Source organism: Pyxicephalus adspersus, chromosome 3 (genome assembly GCF_032062135.1).
Source record: "Pyxicephalus adspersus chromosome 3, UCB_Pads_2.0, whole genome shotgun sequence".
NCBI classification, from domain to species: Eukaryota; Metazoa; Chordata; class Amphibia; order Anura; family Pyxicephalidae; genus Pyxicephalus; species Pyxicephalus adspersus.
Window position 1 is genome coordinate 84,054,327 of NC_092860.1, and position 18,529 is coordinate 84,072,855.

At 35.5% G+C, this 18,529-nt stretch overlaps 1 protein-coding gene across 2 annotated transcripts in view; it reads right to left on the reverse strand.

Annotated features, from left to right (window-relative positions):
* Positions 1 to 18,529, reverse strand: part of LOC140326683 (probable E3 ubiquitin-protein ligase HERC6) — a 30,289-nt gene that overhangs the window by 2,791 nt on the left and 8,969 nt on the right. Inside the window, exons 4-22 of one of the 2 annotated variants that reach the window (XM_072405512.1) lie at positions 17,877 to 18,104; positions 17,704 to 17,795; positions 15,638 to 15,765; positions 14,647 to 14,798; positions 13,842 to 13,918; positions 13,121 to 13,239; positions 11,532 to 11,591; positions 11,155 to 11,248; positions 10,483 to 10,672; positions 10,202 to 10,338; positions 7,688 to 7,804; positions 6,467 to 6,574; positions 5,695 to 5,865; positions 5,283 to 5,426; positions 4,756 to 4,922; positions 3,365 to 3,428; positions 2,533 to 2,603; positions 1,478 to 1,661; positions 438 to 540 (exon numbers count right to left, since the gene is read on the reverse strand). In XM_072405512.1, coding sequence (XP_072261613.1) covers positions 438 to 540; positions 1,478 to 1,661; positions 2,533 to 2,603; positions 3,365 to 3,428; positions 4,756 to 4,922; positions 5,283 to 5,426; positions 5,695 to 5,865; positions 6,467 to 6,574; positions 7,688 to 7,804; positions 10,202 to 10,338; positions 10,483 to 10,672; positions 11,155 to 11,248; positions 11,532 to 11,591; positions 13,121 to 13,239; positions 13,842 to 13,918; positions 14,647 to 14,798; positions 15,638 to 15,765; positions 17,704 to 17,795; positions 17,877 to 18,104 — 2,406 coding nt within the window. Of the gene's footprint in view, positions 1 to 437; positions 541 to 1,477; positions 1,662 to 2,532; positions 2,604 to 3,364; positions 3,429 to 4,755; positions 4,923 to 5,282; positions 5,427 to 5,694; positions 5,866 to 6,466; positions 6,575 to 7,687; positions 7,805 to 10,201; positions 10,339 to 10,482; positions 10,673 to 11,154; positions 11,249 to 11,531; positions 11,592 to 13,120; positions 13,240 to 13,841; positions 13,919 to 14,646; positions 14,799 to 15,637; positions 15,766 to 17,703; positions 17,796 to 17,876; positions 18,105 to 18,529 lie in introns of those variants that run through there. The other variant, XM_072405513.1, reaches the window with a different exon arrangement.

Genomic DNA, 18,529 nt, shown 5'->3' on the forward strand with positions numbered 1-18,529 from the left:
GGACCAATTAACTGAAATTGGATAATTTCCCACGGTACACCCGAAGATCTCTCAAGGCACACTAGTGTGCCGCGGAACAGCGGTTGAAAAACACTGATCTAAGGGACCTTCTTAGGTCAAAATTAAAGGGTTCAATAGAAATCTCTTGTTGGTAAGTTACAATGTTTATCCTAAACATTCTAGTTCGTTCATCAGCCTTATCATGAGCAGTTCAGTTTAAATGAGGTTCATTTAAATTTGACAATTTCTCAATTACTCCCAAAATATTGTATGTGAATCCGACATACAGTTTTCACTCATATAAACTTTTATACCTGTTATAAAAAGTGAAAGTCTCATAGGAACACATTTTATGCACCTAAACAGAGTTTTCTGTCAAATAATATTACTAGTCAGTGAAGGTTTTTTCTAGGAAGAAGTTTAAATCCTTTACTTACAGAGAAAGCCCTTCTTCTGTGAGAAAGTTAGTTTATGGAAAACCTTCCAGAACATGGTAATAGTTGGGTGTTCTCGAAAGTATCTCCCCAGGTAGCTAGTATTCTGCAAAAATAAGGAGTAGAAGAATGTATTAGTTTTTGAAACTACTATGATGTTCTAGTATATGAAATACAAATCCTTCACAGTACTCCAAAAACAAGTTCCCTTTTGAATGATTTAATTTTATAGAAAAGTTTAACTATGTTATATACCTTTTTTTTTTTATATATATATAACATTTTAGCGATAAGACGTTAGTAACAACAATGTTGTATATAATTTTTTATGTTATACAATGTTAGCAATAAGACGTTTGTAACAACAAATATTTATTTTTTAAAATTGAAATATGTTATATCAAAATTATTAATGGAATACTGTATATACTCGAGTATAAGATTTTTTTTTTTTTACATGAAAATGCCCTTCAAAAACATCTTGGTCTATAGTTGAGTCACATCACTAGATGGCACTGTGCCATCATGTAGAGTGTGTAACAAATTCTTGCCATCTGTTATTAGAGTTTGTTACACACTACATGAGGCCACAGCACCATCTACTGGTGGCTAGCAAAGATGCACAAAAAGTCATTTAGAAGCAATTGATCCATTATACCCAACCCAAAAGTACAAGACACTTTAACCTGTAAAAAGAGGGAAAAGGTAAATGGACTAAGCCCATATAATTTTGTCATCTTTAAATGAATACTTTAAAAATAATACCCCATGTATTTATTCACAATAACTTTATTGGTATTGATTAATTACTGTTTTGAATGTTAGCAGTGATGGACGTATTCTGTGCCCTAGGTTTAAACACAAGTCAGTGTAGTTTTTTCAGGTAAAAGTAGATACCTTGTTTTTTTTTTAGACTGGTTTATATTCAAGTTTATAACATCAATGTATTTTATTTTTTTGAAGCAAAAAGCAGTAATTTTGAAACTGTTATGCATGTACCAACCATATCAGAACATAGCATGAAAAAAGAAATCAGGATTTACCTGCTCAAATGTATTCCAGTCATAAGACGTTTGACCACCAGCAAGTTCCCTCAGTTCATAAGGTTGAAAAAATGACAGAATATCTTTGTCACAAACTTTGTACAAGCCAGTTTTGAACTCTTGAAAAGGCTCAGCCACCGAGGTGTTGAAAATGTAGTCAATGTACTTGTTCACATAGTTTTGCCTTAGGACAGAATAATAAGTTACTTACTTTTATTGCTTTTTATTTATTGTAACACATACATCAATATATATCTGTGTTTCACAAACTGAATTTACTCATATTTAATAGTAATCTACCACTTAAGTAATTATCCTATATTTTAGATTTTTCTTGAGACAGGTAGCATCTAACTGTGGCCTATATCTCTCAGGGACAGGCATTCAACTCATCTGCTTGGTAGTTTCGAACAATCAAGGGGAATATGAGAGTTTCCAGTCTTTTTGTTGTAGTTTGTATGCGTTAGGTATTATACAGAATGTCAAGGTAGGAGTGGTAGCGCCAAAGCGTGAATAGGAACAATCAGCACTATTGAAGTTATATGGAACAGAACCAGCACAGAGCGCTCATCAGTGTCCTCAAGAGATTTAAAAAGACAGAGTTATTCTATCTTTTAGGCTTTTCCTATAGATGTGTGATTCCAACGATACAGGCTGACCATTAAAAGGACCCTAACACAATTCACTCTCTCTCTCATAGCCCTGTTGAGTATCTAATTAGTGTTTGTGCTGGCCCAGCAGCTCTAATGTCTATTCTCTACATTACCCTACATCTTTCTACCCTAGACGTTTGCCTTTATATATAAAAAAAAAAAAAAACATAATTCAGCCAATAATGTGCACAGCTCTTGCGTGTAGATTATATTAATTGATTCTGATTTCAGCTTTAAACTTCTGAATAATGCTGTCAGGGAATAAGGAAAATAAATACTAATGAGTACAAAAGAACATGAAACCTCTAAATCCTCTCCGCTATGTATAATTTCATATAAGTGTAAAGCTTTAAAGAGTTTATACTGTTACATGTTGTGTACTGAGAGAACAGACATACATACTTGTTCGCACTGGTGACACGCTCTGATGATCCATTTGGAATAAGGTCTACTGTGCGATTTTCCCAAGTGATCTAAAAGTACGTTTAAAATTTTTGCCAATTCAGAATAAAGAAAACATATCAGTGTATGTGTATCTATCAGCTTTCTAGATGAATATTCAATAAATAATGATACAAATGTATATCTTATATATGTTCTGTTTTTAGTCTAGGACACTATTGTGGAATATAAGCATGCAATGCTGCGATAAATCTCTTATTAAGATTACATCAGTGATGTCATGGAAGACTGACTTGGCTGAGCAGGCAAAAGGTTAGATGTGTAGGTATCTGTTACCACTAAAAATAAATTATGTTTACTTGGACGCGGTATTTATTTTATGATGCAGCGTCATACAAATTCACTTCTAGTAATAATACTGTTATATACATATCATTTATCAGCAATTTATTTAAAGGATTTGGTGTTTTAGATAATATTTTTACAGTATAACTGCAAATTTTCATGTTGAATATTTTGAACAGCAGTAATATTTACTTGTTCCAAACCTGAAAATCCAACCTGTGAACTGCATAAGAATGTTAAACATTAATGCTTTACTTCTTTCTCAATAAACATAATTTATGCCAAAATAGATTCCTTCCCTGCCTACACCTTAACATAGTCTACGGACTGCATACAAGATGTGCGCGCGCTTTGAAATATCGAGTGTATCCATGGCTACTAGGAATGGATTGTATTTCATTACAGATCATACCTATTGTAGAATAGATCTGAAAATGTGTCTGAGCTGTTCAGTAAATAGAATATTACAACAAAAACATTTTCTTACGCTAAAGTAAAGTTCAAGGGCATCCACTGCATCATCTTTAGTATCCAGTATGATCTGCAGACATCTAAAAAAAAAATAAAGATACCATTATTACTAGATCTGCCTGCATAATATAAAGTATATTAGTATAAAATGCAAGTGGTCCATCAGAATGTAGTATTTACTGGGATAATACCAAGGAACCTATAGATAATAGCAAACTGTTCTATGCAATTCTCAAGATTTAACTTTACAAGTGTCCGGTAGTTGAGGCTTACAATTTCAGTGGGGTATATTGCAAGTAGCTACTCAGTGGGTTTGCTGCAGTATATAATGCGCTTCCCCAGTATGCATAGGACCCATCTAATAGTGGAAGAACAGTGTCTACAGTGATGTGGTGTACTGTAGGTTCAAGGTAGTGCGGCCAAGTTGCTAGTCAATGTGTTTTAGGAGTTATCCCTTTCTCAAGCCTATATCACTACTGTACACTACTACTATATACACCACATCTAATATACGAGGCGTTATAACATAATTACAATATTCCCTATATAAAGCAATTTCAAAACTTTTTCAATTTCAAACTTCCTGAATTATTGCATCTCTACACAAATAATTATATGCCAAGAACATAAAAATACCAAACTAATAAAATATAAACAGGAAAAATAAAGTAAAATCTATTCTTCTATAATGGAAACATATAAACAGTAGATGGAATCAACTAACACCAATTTTGTAAAATTTGTTTGATAAAAGAATATATAAAAGGCTATGTACTGCTATTTTAATTTATGGGAATTGAATAAGACTATATATATTAAGAAATGTAATGCAAAGCTAGAAACGTTTATATTCCCAATTTTCAGCAACCAGGCATCTTAGCTTTTAGTCTACTCCCTTGTCTGTTTGTTCTATTGCCTAGCCTCCCAGATCTGTAATTGACCTGGTTGTACCCTGTCCTTCTTTGTTGTTTCCTTGTTCTACCAGTTTCTATTTTACCCTGTTCATTCTTTGTCATGTTCAACTTGTATATAGGTTCATCATTATCTGTTTTTACATTTGATGTGTGCACTGTAATATATTTAATTGCTATTATGTGCTATATTTATTACTTTTCTCCAACAGATAGACTATCATGGAAGAACCTGGGTGATCCAGCAAACCTGGAATGGATTTCTTAAAAATCATTTGCCATTCTTTGGCAATTGTTTTTCAGTATTGGACAATATCCATTCCAGGTTTGTTGGATCACCCAAGTTCTCCCATGATAGTCTATTTTCTTTAGTCTTGGAGATCTTTATTAAACTGAGCCCTGTGTGTCATATCTTGTACTGTAACAGAACACAGAATGTTTTCATTTATTCAGTCAATTAAGGATTACATACCCATTATTTTAATATCTGACTTACCTTCCCAAAGTAGGCTGCAATTCTTTTAAATCATCCAGAGTAGTTTTTCTGCCCAGAAGCTTCTTAAACAAGGCAAGTGGAAATGGCATGTACAAGGTATACTGATTGAAGATTGCCAGGCCACAGAGTATTCCATAGTAATAATACTGTTTCTTCTCCGCTATTCCCTGAAATGGGAAATATATGAATATTTATGAAATGTATGAATATCAAGGCTACTGTAAATGTTTCTACAGACATTAACGGTATGTGAAAGTATTTACAAGCAAGTAAAACATTTTTTATACTCGTACATAAAACATGTTAGTCCACTTGACATTTCTCTGATTTTGCAGATCTGAATAGTTTTTCAAGCTCATTCACATATTGAAATGGTCAACACATTACCCAGGCAATTAGCAATTTTACAGAGACGTCAACAATGGCAGTCCCTGCATTTCTTACATGATTTCTTTTTTTTTTACCATACCTCACTGATCATAGCATTACCTGTAGACAGAAACAGATAATATTAAAAAAAAACTTACATGACTTGGAAACCATAGTGGTAACGCTGGATCAGGGCAAGAGAATAATCCATAATCAGGAAGAACCATCTTCTCACCCACAGAAATAAAAAACTCTGACAGCACAGCATTGGTACCTGTTGTAGTCTCCCCCGAGAATTCCACCTGTTACATCAATATCAGCTTAGTATCTTGTTATTTATATTCACATATAGCATTTTTCATACATCAATGTGATCTTAGTATCTTGTTATTCATATTCACATATAGTATTTTTCATACATCAATGTCATCTTAGTATCTTGTTATTCATATTCACATATAGTATTTTTCTAGACAATTTACTAGGACGTAAGTAGCATTTTAAGAATTGTTTTATCTTGCACAAGTTTATTCATCAGATTACAAAATAGAAAACGATTCATCTAAATACCAGCAGTTGCTTTTTGAGGTCACAGTCTTCCACCATTCTTAGTTTATGCAGGGTATCTTCCAACAGATGATCACGTCGCAGTTTAAGATGTAATAATGGTATCTTGGGAATGTCACTGATACCCTGCATTCTGTTCATCAACAGCTCTTGATGAACATGCAGCTTGGCATCCTAGGATAATAATATTGGGGTAGAATAATAAAGGAGTTTTGGCTGTTTGCTTTTATTATCATTCTGCAAGAGGTTATTCACTTCTATACGTAATACCCAATCACATTTTAGAGAATGTAAAAAAACACATTTGTTACTTGCACATGATTGGATGCCTGAAGTCAGCAGAAGTTTTTTTTTTTTACTAATCTAAGTGATAATCCCCATTCTAAATTACCAGTAAATCAACCCCACTGTTATGTAAACCTGTTTGTTTTTCAAAGCCTTAAAAGAATGATGGTGGCATAATATTTTCTCATAAAAAAGGAGATGTTCAATGTACCATAAAACTAATTTTTATTAAAGCAAGAAAATATTTATGTAAAAGGGTGATCTTAACGTGAATATTGTTTAGGCAACAAAGGTTGTGTGTCTATAGGTTCCAGAGATGGTAAAAGTATTTAATCCAATCTTGTATTTTATTATAACAGGTCACATTAAGCTGATGAGATCTCATAACCCCCTCATCTCTTTGTGGGCAGCATGTGAGTTAAGAATACAAATAAAACTGAGTGAAGCACATTTTATCTTGTATTAGAGTAAAGTCTGGCTAAAAACTTACATTTTTCTTCATTTGTGCGTCAACCTCAAGATATGTAATCTTGGTGGGAAACAATAAAATAAATGGAAAGCGACAAAATATTGAAGGAATTGTGCTGCCTTCATGGTCCTACAGATGAAACAGAAAGAACTAATCAAATATAAAAAAAATAATGTGGTAATGACAAATTTTCCATAAATTAACTTAATTAGGAAATAATCTCAAGAAATAATTAGGCTTTTAAGGCAATTATTTCAATATACATTCACAAGTAAGTTTTAAAAATGACAAAATACCTTTATTTGAACTATTAAAAATCTTGTACCACCAACAAATTAATACAGCCAAACAACAGATTATAACAATACAATCTGACTAAAAACAGGATATTGGCCTTTTTTTCCACTTTTGTTTACTGCAATTCACAGATAGTTTTTTGCTTCCTTAGGAGTTACATTTGGAATGGGGATATTCATTTTTATTGTAACACAAAATATTCCCTTTTTAAAATATCACCCCTTTCCATTAAATTTGTTGGAAACCACAGTCCTCAATACATGGGAATAAGACATATAAATGTCAAAGAGGTGTTAATTCAATTAACCCTGATGGTGTTTGCCTCATGCCATTTCTTTTCCAAAGTGTCACCATTTTCAGCTTCATGTAAGGCAGTTGTTAGGCAGTTGTTGAGAAGTTAATTTTTTATATGTGTTGTATGGGATGTTGGCATTGATTATTTAAATTCTCTCGAGATAGTTAATGACGAATTTTACCATCAATAAATAGGGGTCCTATGAGGAGGTCATCTGAATAAGTTGGATATAAACTTAAATATTAGTGAAGCTGACCAAAATTAACAGGCTGATCTACAGTGGTTACAATGAATATGATAAAGTGGTCATTGCTTATGCAGATGAAGATGAGTGAAGTTGTGGTGCATTTACTTCTTCCTCGTGCCAGGAACCTCCACTGTTTAGGGAGACCCTACATGTAGCATGTTCTTGTAGGAGCCCCATAGGGGATAAATAGGGGCTGCAGTGAGCGATAGTAGTACCACTTACTGCCGCTAAGTCTATGTCTAAGTAATTTTATTAAAAAAATAGCAGGGACAACAAATAAAGCGTGCATGGACTGAGAGCACAGATCTATAACAATGCAATAACTGCACCCATATTTTAGGAAAGCCATATCTTAGGAAGGAAAGAACAAAGTTAAGAATTTTGTATGCTGTTTTTTACTCACAGAATCCTTTTGCCATATTCGCCAGTTGCAAATATCCCTGGGGATAATGATCACCTCGGAAACCTCAGGAACGCAAAAGTGGTCTTCTGAAACTTTATAATTGGCTTTCTTGTTTACCTATTTAACAAAAATCAGAAATATTTGAAAATTAATCTTAGAATTATAAATAAAACAAAGTGCAAACTTTGATGCAGAATTTCATGTACCCCCATCACACATATTTTGGGCCTGATTTATCCAGGCCTGGAGAAAATAGACTATCATGGGAGAACCTGAGCAGATCTGGATTAGATCCGGTCCAGGACAGAAAACATTTGCCAGCTAATAGCAAATTGTTTGAAATCCATTCCAGGTTTGCTGGATCACCCAGGATCTCAGACTTTAGTCTATTTTCGTCAGGCTTTGAGAGCTTTATTCCTCAGGCACAATATGTGTGTGAAAGGGGTAAATGAAAGTTTCAGAGCTTTACCAGTCAAAATCACCCAAAATACAAATGTTAAAGCAGGATGTTAGAGGCTGCTGAAAATATATATGCAGATACAATTAGGTGCCCAATGAGAAACTGAACTCTGGAAGCTGTGTCCAAAAAAAGGGGGAAGGACAAAAGAATAATCACCAGTATTGTCTTTGGTCTCCATACTGCTGGTTGTTCTCTAACAATACCCTTCCATGCCTTATCCTGCTCTCTTTGTGGAATCAACTGTCTTTGTAGGGACAACGTTTTGCTTCCTCATATCACTTTAAGCCTGTAGACTCATGACCCTGCCTTTAAAATTGGGTTTATTTTAGAGTTTTGAAAGTTTTGCGTCTTCAGAACAGTGGGTATGGTCCCAGAACAAAATAGCATAATATAAATATCAGTTTTCAGACACAAAAAGCAACACTAGAAAAGAAAACTTAGCTTTACCCTTGACATACTTTTATCTTAGGTCCTCAATTATTTTGAGGATCAGCCTAGTGCTTGGCTGAGGAACTGCTTCCTATATTTCAGAAAAATTACAAAGGCACACATACCTCATAAATATTATTTTAAAAATTGGTAGTCCCTCTTTTAATTAAAAAAAAGTGGTATACATGGGTGGTTGTGAGTCCTGGGTGCAAAAAAAAAAACAAAAACTTTGCAGGCATAGAAGATTTGAAGGAATCATCCAGTGTAATTTAATAGAAGTGTCTAAGACCAGTGGTTGAAAACCTTTCGGACCACTGAATTCACGGAATCTGGATTGTGCATGTACAGGAAGCTGTGTGTCACTCAAAGGGGAACAAACCTCCCCCAGAGTGATGTCATGATGCCAGAACCTGCCCACTCTCCCACTGCAGGCTCAGACCTGCTTGCTAAAAATCCTGGGGGGACAGTAGCACAGGGCTGTGGGAACAACTTTTGTTGCGTCCACAGCCCTGTGCTACTGTCCCCCCAGGATGTTTAGCAAGCAGGTCTGACCCTGCAATGGGAGAGTGGGCAGATTTTGTACATACAGGGGACAGAACCGCGAACCACCAAAATTTTCTCAGACCACCAGTTGGCGACCACTGTCTTAGAAGCATAGCCTCACTGTATCTTTAAGAAATAGTTGATTTTGTCCAAACAAAAGTAAACAATGTTTTTAGAGTTGTGGGCACTTTGGATGGTGTTTTGGACCAATTCTGAAAAGTTGTTAAAGCTTGTAATAGAGGTCTTGGATACCCTTAAATTGTATCTACATGTTGGCTGACTTTTTAAAGAAAACTTTAATGTAGAGAAATATGTTTGGCTGGAAATCATAGTTGTCTGACTGCTGATGTATAATGATTTATTTTTAAAGTGACTAAGCTGACACACTGTACAGATCAGAATAACATTTGTATGTAAGTACTTCATTGAGGGAAGAGTGAGAAGTACTTGATGTGAAAATGTGTTGGCACAGGTCCTAGAAGTTTGTATTTACAGAATTAGGTAGGAAGCCCTATTGAACATGGGCACTTCCAAATTGTCTTCCAAAAACATGCACAAACGATGGGCAGCAGATGCAACACTTCATATAGAGCCCCTGATTCATCAAGCAGAATCGGATTATCGGTCGCGCATTCGTATTAGCGATCCGGAATCGTACGCGGTCGCGCTATTCAGCAACGGAAAAAGCTCGCGCACGGAGCCGCGCTTATCCGACAGCTTTTTACTGGCGATCTTCCATTATACTCGAGTCCGGACCGCGGTAATCGGCGATCGATGGCCGCGCGTACGTTCGCGCTTCCAGCGAGCGCGGATTTCATTGATGAATCAGGGGCATAGTGTCCAGAATATAATGGAATGACAGCTAATAACTAGTATTTTCAGAAGTAGGTGTCTTTAAAGACACAAGTGTCCTTTAAAGTTTGCCTTTTCAGATTTTTTTCTCAGCAATGAATGTACCAATAATAGGTAAATCCACAGCAGTAACTACAGATGCACATTTGACCAGTAAATTAAGTACCTAAATGTTATAACTGCTTATCACCTTAACGGTGGTTGTCAAAAGGGCTTGGAGAACTTCTTACTTTGTAAAGCTTCTTTAGGACTTCTAACAAATCTTTAGTCCCATCCTTTGGAATAAGAACTGCAACTACCAAGGAAACTTTAAACATGTGAATTAGCTTCTTCAGTGAGTTTTCAGGTAATGAAGACCACATTGACTCTGGTAAATGAAAATAAAGTTTGAATAAATTAGTATTATTGACCAATCATAACAACATATTTATGAACTAAATGTTAGCATACCTGTAACAAATAACATTTTTAGGTGGAACTGAATTCTAGAGGTTCACCTAAAGGAACTTACCCAACATCTTCAAGGCATTGGTTCTAAGATTGTTAATAGCGGAGGCTAAAGGGGCTACTAATGGTAAACAGATGTTCACATCATACATTATGGGTAACTCTGGAAGAAGAAGGAATGTAGACAAAGCCTCATAGACGGCTGGAAGAGATTCAGTGGCTGGAATCAGATCAGTTTTCAAGACAGAGTATAACTGAAAAAAAGTAGATGTAGACTTTATGTAGATGTTTGCACAATTATACAGTCTGTAATACAATTAGTGTTTTTGTGCCTTGAATACATATTTATATCATAAGGGCTGCCACTTGGTTCGCTATTTGAGAAAAACTACTTTATTATATGTCAAAGCTATTAGGCACATAAAAGTAAATGTACTGGGAAAGTGATAATTCTATGTTAATGTATTATAAGGTGCTTGAACTGTGTGCTCTTATGTGTTTGACTTTTCAAGCAAAACCACAGTAAGTAGAATTGAAAATAAGTAGAGGGATTGGTGTTCTTTAGCCCTAAAACCTGACCTAACAAACAACATTAATTAGTTCTAATATCCAAAACAGCAAAGATCTATTTTCCCTGTAGATGTTTAGAAATGTTGTTGGTGCTCTAAGATTCATAAATCATTGTTTGTGGGCATTTATACCAAGGCCTATTTTATGTCTCAGCTCTTGTACTTACAATATCTACAATCCATTTGCATTGGCATAGTTTTGTAAATATTTCACTTGCAGCATCCAAGTCAACCCTTATGGAAGTGTCCTGTGAAGAAGCTCTAAAGTTTAAAGATATATAAAAAATTGGTTTAGTATGGATGTATTATTAGTATTCTTGCATGTAACATAAGTCAGTAGTTAATAGACTTATAACTAGAAGAATGAGAGATTAATGGATATTAGCATGAGCAGGATTTTACGCATAACAGATTTTTGAGGGTCATGCTATTTCTGTCGGTGTCCCATAGCTACATTCATAACCACAAAAGCACATAATGTAACATAAAAGACAACAAAACATGTAAGCATAATGATCTTATGAGCAATGTTTTACAGACTTACTGTTGTTTCAAAAAACTCGCAGAGAGGCAAGCAGGTGAAGAAAATATTCTACTTATTTGCCTAAAAAAAAACACAAAAAGTCACCTCACAACAGTATGCACTAGCAAGCCTACAACCATGATATAACTAGAGACATATTATTAGTACTGCAGCTTCAAAAGCCTCCATCTTATCAGAGGTGTCAGACTGCTGCAAAAACAAAGATGTTCCTAAGGGTGTCATGCTAAGCAATCCATACTACAAATAACAAAAAAGTGTTACCAGTGGTCCCTGTCGGATATAACAAAGCACATCAGGATGCAAAGCTGTGGAGGTAGAGATGTAACAGACCCTGAAGCTCAGTACTATTATTGACTGTGATTCCTATTCTGGATCATATATTATTATTATTATTATTATTATTATTATTAATAAACAGGATTTATATAGCGCCAACATATTACGCAGCGCTGTACATTAAATAGGGATATAGTGCTATATTTTTAGGAATAAAGGATTTTACACTATTCACATTTTTATTGTGCTCTTTAATCAGAGTTTTGCTGCAGGAGAACAAGCTAAAGAGGGAGTGATTATTTCTAAATGCATATTATCTACCCTAAAAAAAGCTAAAAACAATGGTTAGAGGACATGACATAGTGAGGGCAGTCAATGTCCTCTAACCATTGTTTTTATTTACCATTCTCATTCTCAGAACCTGGAGGAGAATGCTGGGCTAGCATATGCTAACTAGGGATGAGGCCTGGGGACACTAAACTGAGAGATTCAGCAAGGTTACAAGGGTAAGCTCTGCAAATAGGTCATAATAATAACAGATATTATTATCTCATGCAATATATATTTCTTAAGGGTGAAGTAGCTTGTTAAGTTTTTTCATTTAGTACAGGTTGACTATCAAAAATCCGGCAACCTCGGGACCTGAGGAGTGCTGGATTTCAGAAAATTTCAGAAAAATTTTTTTTTATACTTACCTCCACACACAGACTAGCCTTCCTCTCGCAGCACTCGCGATCATCTGGCACAGTTCCAGGCAGCAGGGACGTCTCAATGTGTATTTAGTGTAGCAAGCAAGACCCAACAGCTGTTTCTGCAGAAGAGCGCCATGAAAACATCAGTGGCCAAACAGTGTACTGCAGTCCCTGTATTGAAAATGCGATCTGAAATTCATGCCAGTAAACTGAAGGTTCGCCTAGAACAGGGGTAGGCAAATCCGGCCTTTTGGCCAGATACAGCCCAGCCAGTAGTCTGCTCCAGCCTAACTCCCCCCTGGTCGATCCGGCCTAATCCTGGCTGGCAGGGGTCGGCAACCCACGCCTCCTTGTTATGCCACCCCTCTCTATTTACCGCAGCCAGGGTAAGGGGACATTCCCTCTCCTCTGTATGCATTGTGGGGGATTGGAATTTACCTTCAGGGGCGTTCCTGGTGGGGGGCAGAGCCATCACCGCGGGACTCGAAAGAGAGTCCGACCTAGTGTGCCTTTTTGACCTCCTAAAATGGCCTAGTAGCCAATAAAGTTTGCTGACCCCTGGCCCAGAAGGAAGGGATTAGCCTATAACTCATATTTTTTCATGTAAGGCATTACAATGACCTTTTGGTATCTTGATTCTTCTGTCTCCTAGAATATGCATCTGTCCACACTTTTACCATAGCTTCATCAAGTCGGCAGATCTTTTGCAAATCATCAAACAATGTTGTTGTTTTATGGATCTACAAAAATAGATATAAAAACTTTACTGAAAAAAACAAAACATTTATTAAACAACAATAATGTAGAATTTTAGGCCATAGCACACTGTGGTTCGGCTGCTAGAAGAAGCACATAGTCAGTCATCCATTTAGGTCTATTTTTAAATGTTTTTACCCAGGATCCCCCTAAATTTTACCCAAAATTGGCACATTTTTTAACACTGGATTTATTTGAAGATGCATGAATCATTAAAAAAAAGTCAAGTCAAGCATTTTCTAACTGTATCCAATGTTAAAAATGTGTAGATTATGGGAATGGGAATCTTGCGTACAAACAATTGTAAAGGGACATTGGTTACCATAAATAATAAAAAGTATAATTATTCAATGAAATTATGCTAAATTTTGACATTTGAATCCAATCATTCATCTAGTTGAGTACAAATTTCCCAAAGTGTATGTTTTAGCTTAAAACAAAATAATTTATTATTAATATAAGTATTATTAATAAAAATAATAAACAGCATTTATATAGTGCCAACATATTATGCAGCGATGTACATGAATTAGGGGTTGCAAATTACAGACAGATATGAATATTTTAACAAAGTTCTAAAACAAACCTGTGGTTGCGGTGAGAATGTTGCAAAACTGACACGGTTTCCAGCAAATATCCGTTTTATGTGAACGTTCATAAAATCTGAAACGTAATTATTTGAAAGTTAAATAAAGCAAAAAAAAGCCTCATCCTATTGTAATCAGCGTTGGTGTCATGCAGACATGATCAAAGCGTCATTCATTAATATTAATAAAAAAAAAATTATCATTTTTTTAGATGCCATGTTGTTAATGTTTCTATTTAACAGTGTCCACACTCAAGAAATGTAAAATTTGTTTGTTTAACAAAGCAGAGACCTCCAGTAATGTGACTTTTACAGATGTCACTGCACTCTCCTATCACCATTTTTTTGTGGCCTGCATAGTGTGGAACACAACTGATATTTTTTTAAATGTGTAATTAATTTTTGTTTCTGACACCAGTGGTGTGGCCACACTATGCATGTCTTTTTAGGCTTTTTAATTTTGGCTTTAGATACTCTTTAAGCTGATGAGAATTATAATAAAATGGCTTTTATAACTACTTAGTCCTTGGAACATATTGTAGCGTTAGAATTTGTAATTAAAAAAAAGTTTGATGGACACTATTTGATATACACAATATACTTCAAAGAATAAACGTTAAAACATTATATACTGAAATAGAAATGAAAACTGATGAAACCAAGGTAGCTTATTATCTGTATGAAGTATATTAATCTGGATTGATTTCTAGGCTCTGTTGCAATACATTTAGTACTTTCCCAGCAAAGAGATAAGTTAGAAATTTAATGAGACTTTAATTTCACATAGAAAGCAATGGTGTTGTACCTTTTGGACTGATTAGGTCACTAATGTCTAATTCTCCTGGTTCCTGTGAGGGTTGACTTAAATCACTGCTGGAAATTTCTGGTTTTATTTGCAGCCCACGACCAAAGGACACAATGCGGTTAGAAGTAAAGACATACAGTAGTGTATGGTAGCTGAAACCACAAAACACAGTTCTGCTTAAAAACATTGTTGCTTTATACACCCTAAATACAAACTGATACTTGAGTAATATTTTGAGGATGTCATTCAAATTCTAGTTTCTAGTAACCTGAGCATTTTAACCCCTCGGGGGCCCAAAAAAAGATTGGGGTCTTGGGGAACCCCCGCTAAAATACATTATTTGTATTACCCTCTTACCGTGTTGGTCTGAATTCAATGCTTTTGATCATGTATAAAGATCATTGGGGTGATTTTTGTGCCATTGGACCCCAAACTTTTCAAAAACCATAAGATGGGAGGACAGGCCTCAACCCTTGTTTAGAATGGCTGGTCTGGGGTTTCAGTAACACAAGTCGTAGTGCTGGTAATGAGGGGAGTAATGAGGGCTCCCTTTAAGAGTTAGGTGATCAGGGAAAAAGTATTTCCTTGTTTTAGGAGGATGACTACATTTTCAGAAAAGCGGAAGAAGGTTAAATGTTGGAGCGGTGTTGAAGGTAAACAAAAAACATTTTGAATTATTATTACAGCAATAAAAAATATTGCATTCCTTGAATCTAAAAGAGGAAAAGCAGAAAATAGCAATGACTGGATGAGATCTGAGGATGAAGAATGTGCTACAATGGATATGTTTATAGAACCAAGGTTAAACTTTATTTAGTTTTGGATATAGTGCAGAGAAGTTCAAACCACTGTCAGCATTTTATTGCTTGTAAAAATGGTAAAAAGTTGTCAGTGCTCACAGTTTCAAAGAAAGCCATCTTGGCTCATTGCAGGAATCAGTTTTCACTACATACAAAAACAACCAAAATTATTTGTGTGGCATTAAAGATACCTTCCGCAAGCAATCTGTGAAACCTGCCCTTCATAATCTTCAATCTTCTGAGGTTCTGCTGTATTACCCTCTAAATTCCTTCCTAGTTGTCCATAGCTGCTATCTCCAAATGTGTATACTGTGCCATCCTACAAAAAAAGAAAGGAATTGTAAAATAACTATGAATCATGATAACCCAAATAACTATGGGGTTCCCCAATTTATTAGGGGGAGGCTGTCATACAATGGCATTTCCACATGCTGGGTCCTCACAGGCACCACTGGCAGTACATATGGGAGGTTTCTCTATGGTATGGATACATATGGATAAAATGGGCAGCACGGTGGCTCAGGGGTTAGCACTTTGGCCTTTGCAGCTAAGTCCTAGGTTCAATTCCCAGCCAGGACACTATGGAGTTTGCAGGTTCTCCCCGTGTCTGCGTGGGTTTCCTCTGGGTACTCCGGTTTCCTCCCACATCCTGAAAACATGCAGTTAGGTTAATTGGCTTCTCCCTAAAAAATTGACCCTAGACTTCATTAATAACATATGACTATAGTAGGGACATTAGATTGTGAGTTCCTTTGAGGGACAGTTAGTGACACGACTATGGACTTTGTACAGCGCTGTGTAATATGATGGTGCTATATTAATACTGTGTAATAATAATAATAAAATAAATACAAGAAAGTGCAGGTGTCAACCTGCATAAATGCAAAAGTTTTCAATGTAATGAACTTAGTGCAAACTTGTTTGTTCACCTTAAGGTAGTGTATAACAAACTTTTTAAATAGGGAACTCGGAAATAGATGGAAAAAAGCATCTATTACTATATTTACAGCTCACATTACATTAGTATAGTGGTCAGTAGGAAGAATGCCTCTTACATTGATGGCGACTGGAAAGAATGTTACCCTTAACCTAAATGATGAATGATGTCAGTAGTAACTGAAATGAGAGGAACTGTTAAGAGCTGTAAAATGTAGCATAAACCTCCACATGAGCTAGTTCTAGGCAGCTTTGTAGCTGCACTGGATTTGTTTCTAATTGCTTAGATATAACTGGCTTTTAAATCAGGATTAGGAAGTACTTTGAAACAAACTTAACAAAGTGTTTTTGCCTTCATATCTGCGCCATGAACAATTTTTTCTTGTGTGGCTCCCAGAGACTGGAACCTTGCCAGCTGCTTGTCCACCCAAACTGCATTGCTGGTTCTCAAAAAACAATTTTTGCAGATTCGACAGTGGGCGGTAGTGATCAATACTGGATAACCCACTGCACTGCCATAGGTATACACTACATGTAGCTTTCTCCCCGAGGCAGCATCGGCATGAGGATGCAGCAACCATGCTGTAACCTCATTGGCAGTCTGAACACAGCTTTACTGTGGACCAATTGTACTTTATTTTTCAACAGAACTTTGTAACTATGAAGCCCCATGTTTGGGCAAATATATTTGGACAACTAATTTATCCTCTAAGAACAAATATATTTGGACAACTAATTTATCCTCTAAGAACATGTATGACTTCTTGTAGAAGTCATACATGTTCAAGCATTTCTTAGTATTATCCAGAATGAATAACGAATATGTCACATCTGTGGATAGCTCTGACTTTTCAGGTTACATGATCTCAGTACAATACTGCATAAATAGTAATCAGCACCATAATAGAGTTGTTACACTGACAGTAATACAAATTTACCTTTGGGAACAACAGAGAATTGTGTCCCTGTTGGGGATATTTTTCTTTCTATCTATCTGACACTCATCAAATAGACAGGAAGCGCAGAAATACTTCTAAATGTAGACAAAGTGATACAAAGTAAACACCATTTATAAAAGCAAACTAAATAATTTTTTTTTTTGGTAATTATTTTTTCATGCAGTATTTTCCTTTAGTATTACTGAAATTCAGTAATACTAAATATTTTATGCTTTGTATACTAACAAAGAAAATTGAAGTAGCTATCAGAACATTTCTCCTAAATGTGTGCTTGTTTTAACAGCAGCAACTTGTTGGGTGTTTGGGGAGTGTATTAAATTTTGTTAACCCTCGTTTCTCATGCTTAACTGAGCAGCACTGACCTTACTTAGGACAGCTGTATGTTCATCCCCACAGCTTATATAAGCAACATTAAGGTTCCTCAAGGAGCTCACTGCATGTGGTTTAAATATTCCTGATGAATAAAGAGAAAATAAACGTTTGATCTTCTTTCTTAAAATTTACCAGATGTCAGAAACCACTAACTGTAATTTACCTTTCAGGGGACCAATTCTGAATCCCAGTTGTCCAACATTATTTTTTCCCCATCCAAAGACCATTCCAGTCATAGACAATGCAAAACTCTGGGAACCACCTGCAGTGATCTGGACCAGAGGGACTCCTCTAAGGGACTTCACAAGTTGAGGACTTGCATGGTTTGATGCTTGAATACCCAGGCCAAGCTGACCGACATCATTCTTTCCCCATGAGTATATACTGCTGTCTATGAAAAGGAAACCAGAAGCATGTTTAAGCAAGTAATTCGCTGTTAGACAAAATGTCATCAAAGTGGTATGGCACAAATAGTCTTTACCCAAATCTACTATATCTTGGGAATTATATATTAAATATTTTTTTAGACCAGTTGTTTTTGAATTGTAAAAGATTTAAAAATATCTCCTTTATTTTACCAAAAACAAACATTTAATACATGACAAAATTCCCAGATCATTATGGTTTTCTCTGTAAAGACAAGGCTTAGAAGCAGTTATCTAAATTATTTAGACACTGCTGTCTCATATTGAATCCTTGTACTGATTTATAAGAAGAAAGGAAAAAAATAGTCTGCTTTGATTCACACACTTGAAAAACCTGTGTATATATATATATATATATATATATATATATATATATATATATATATATATA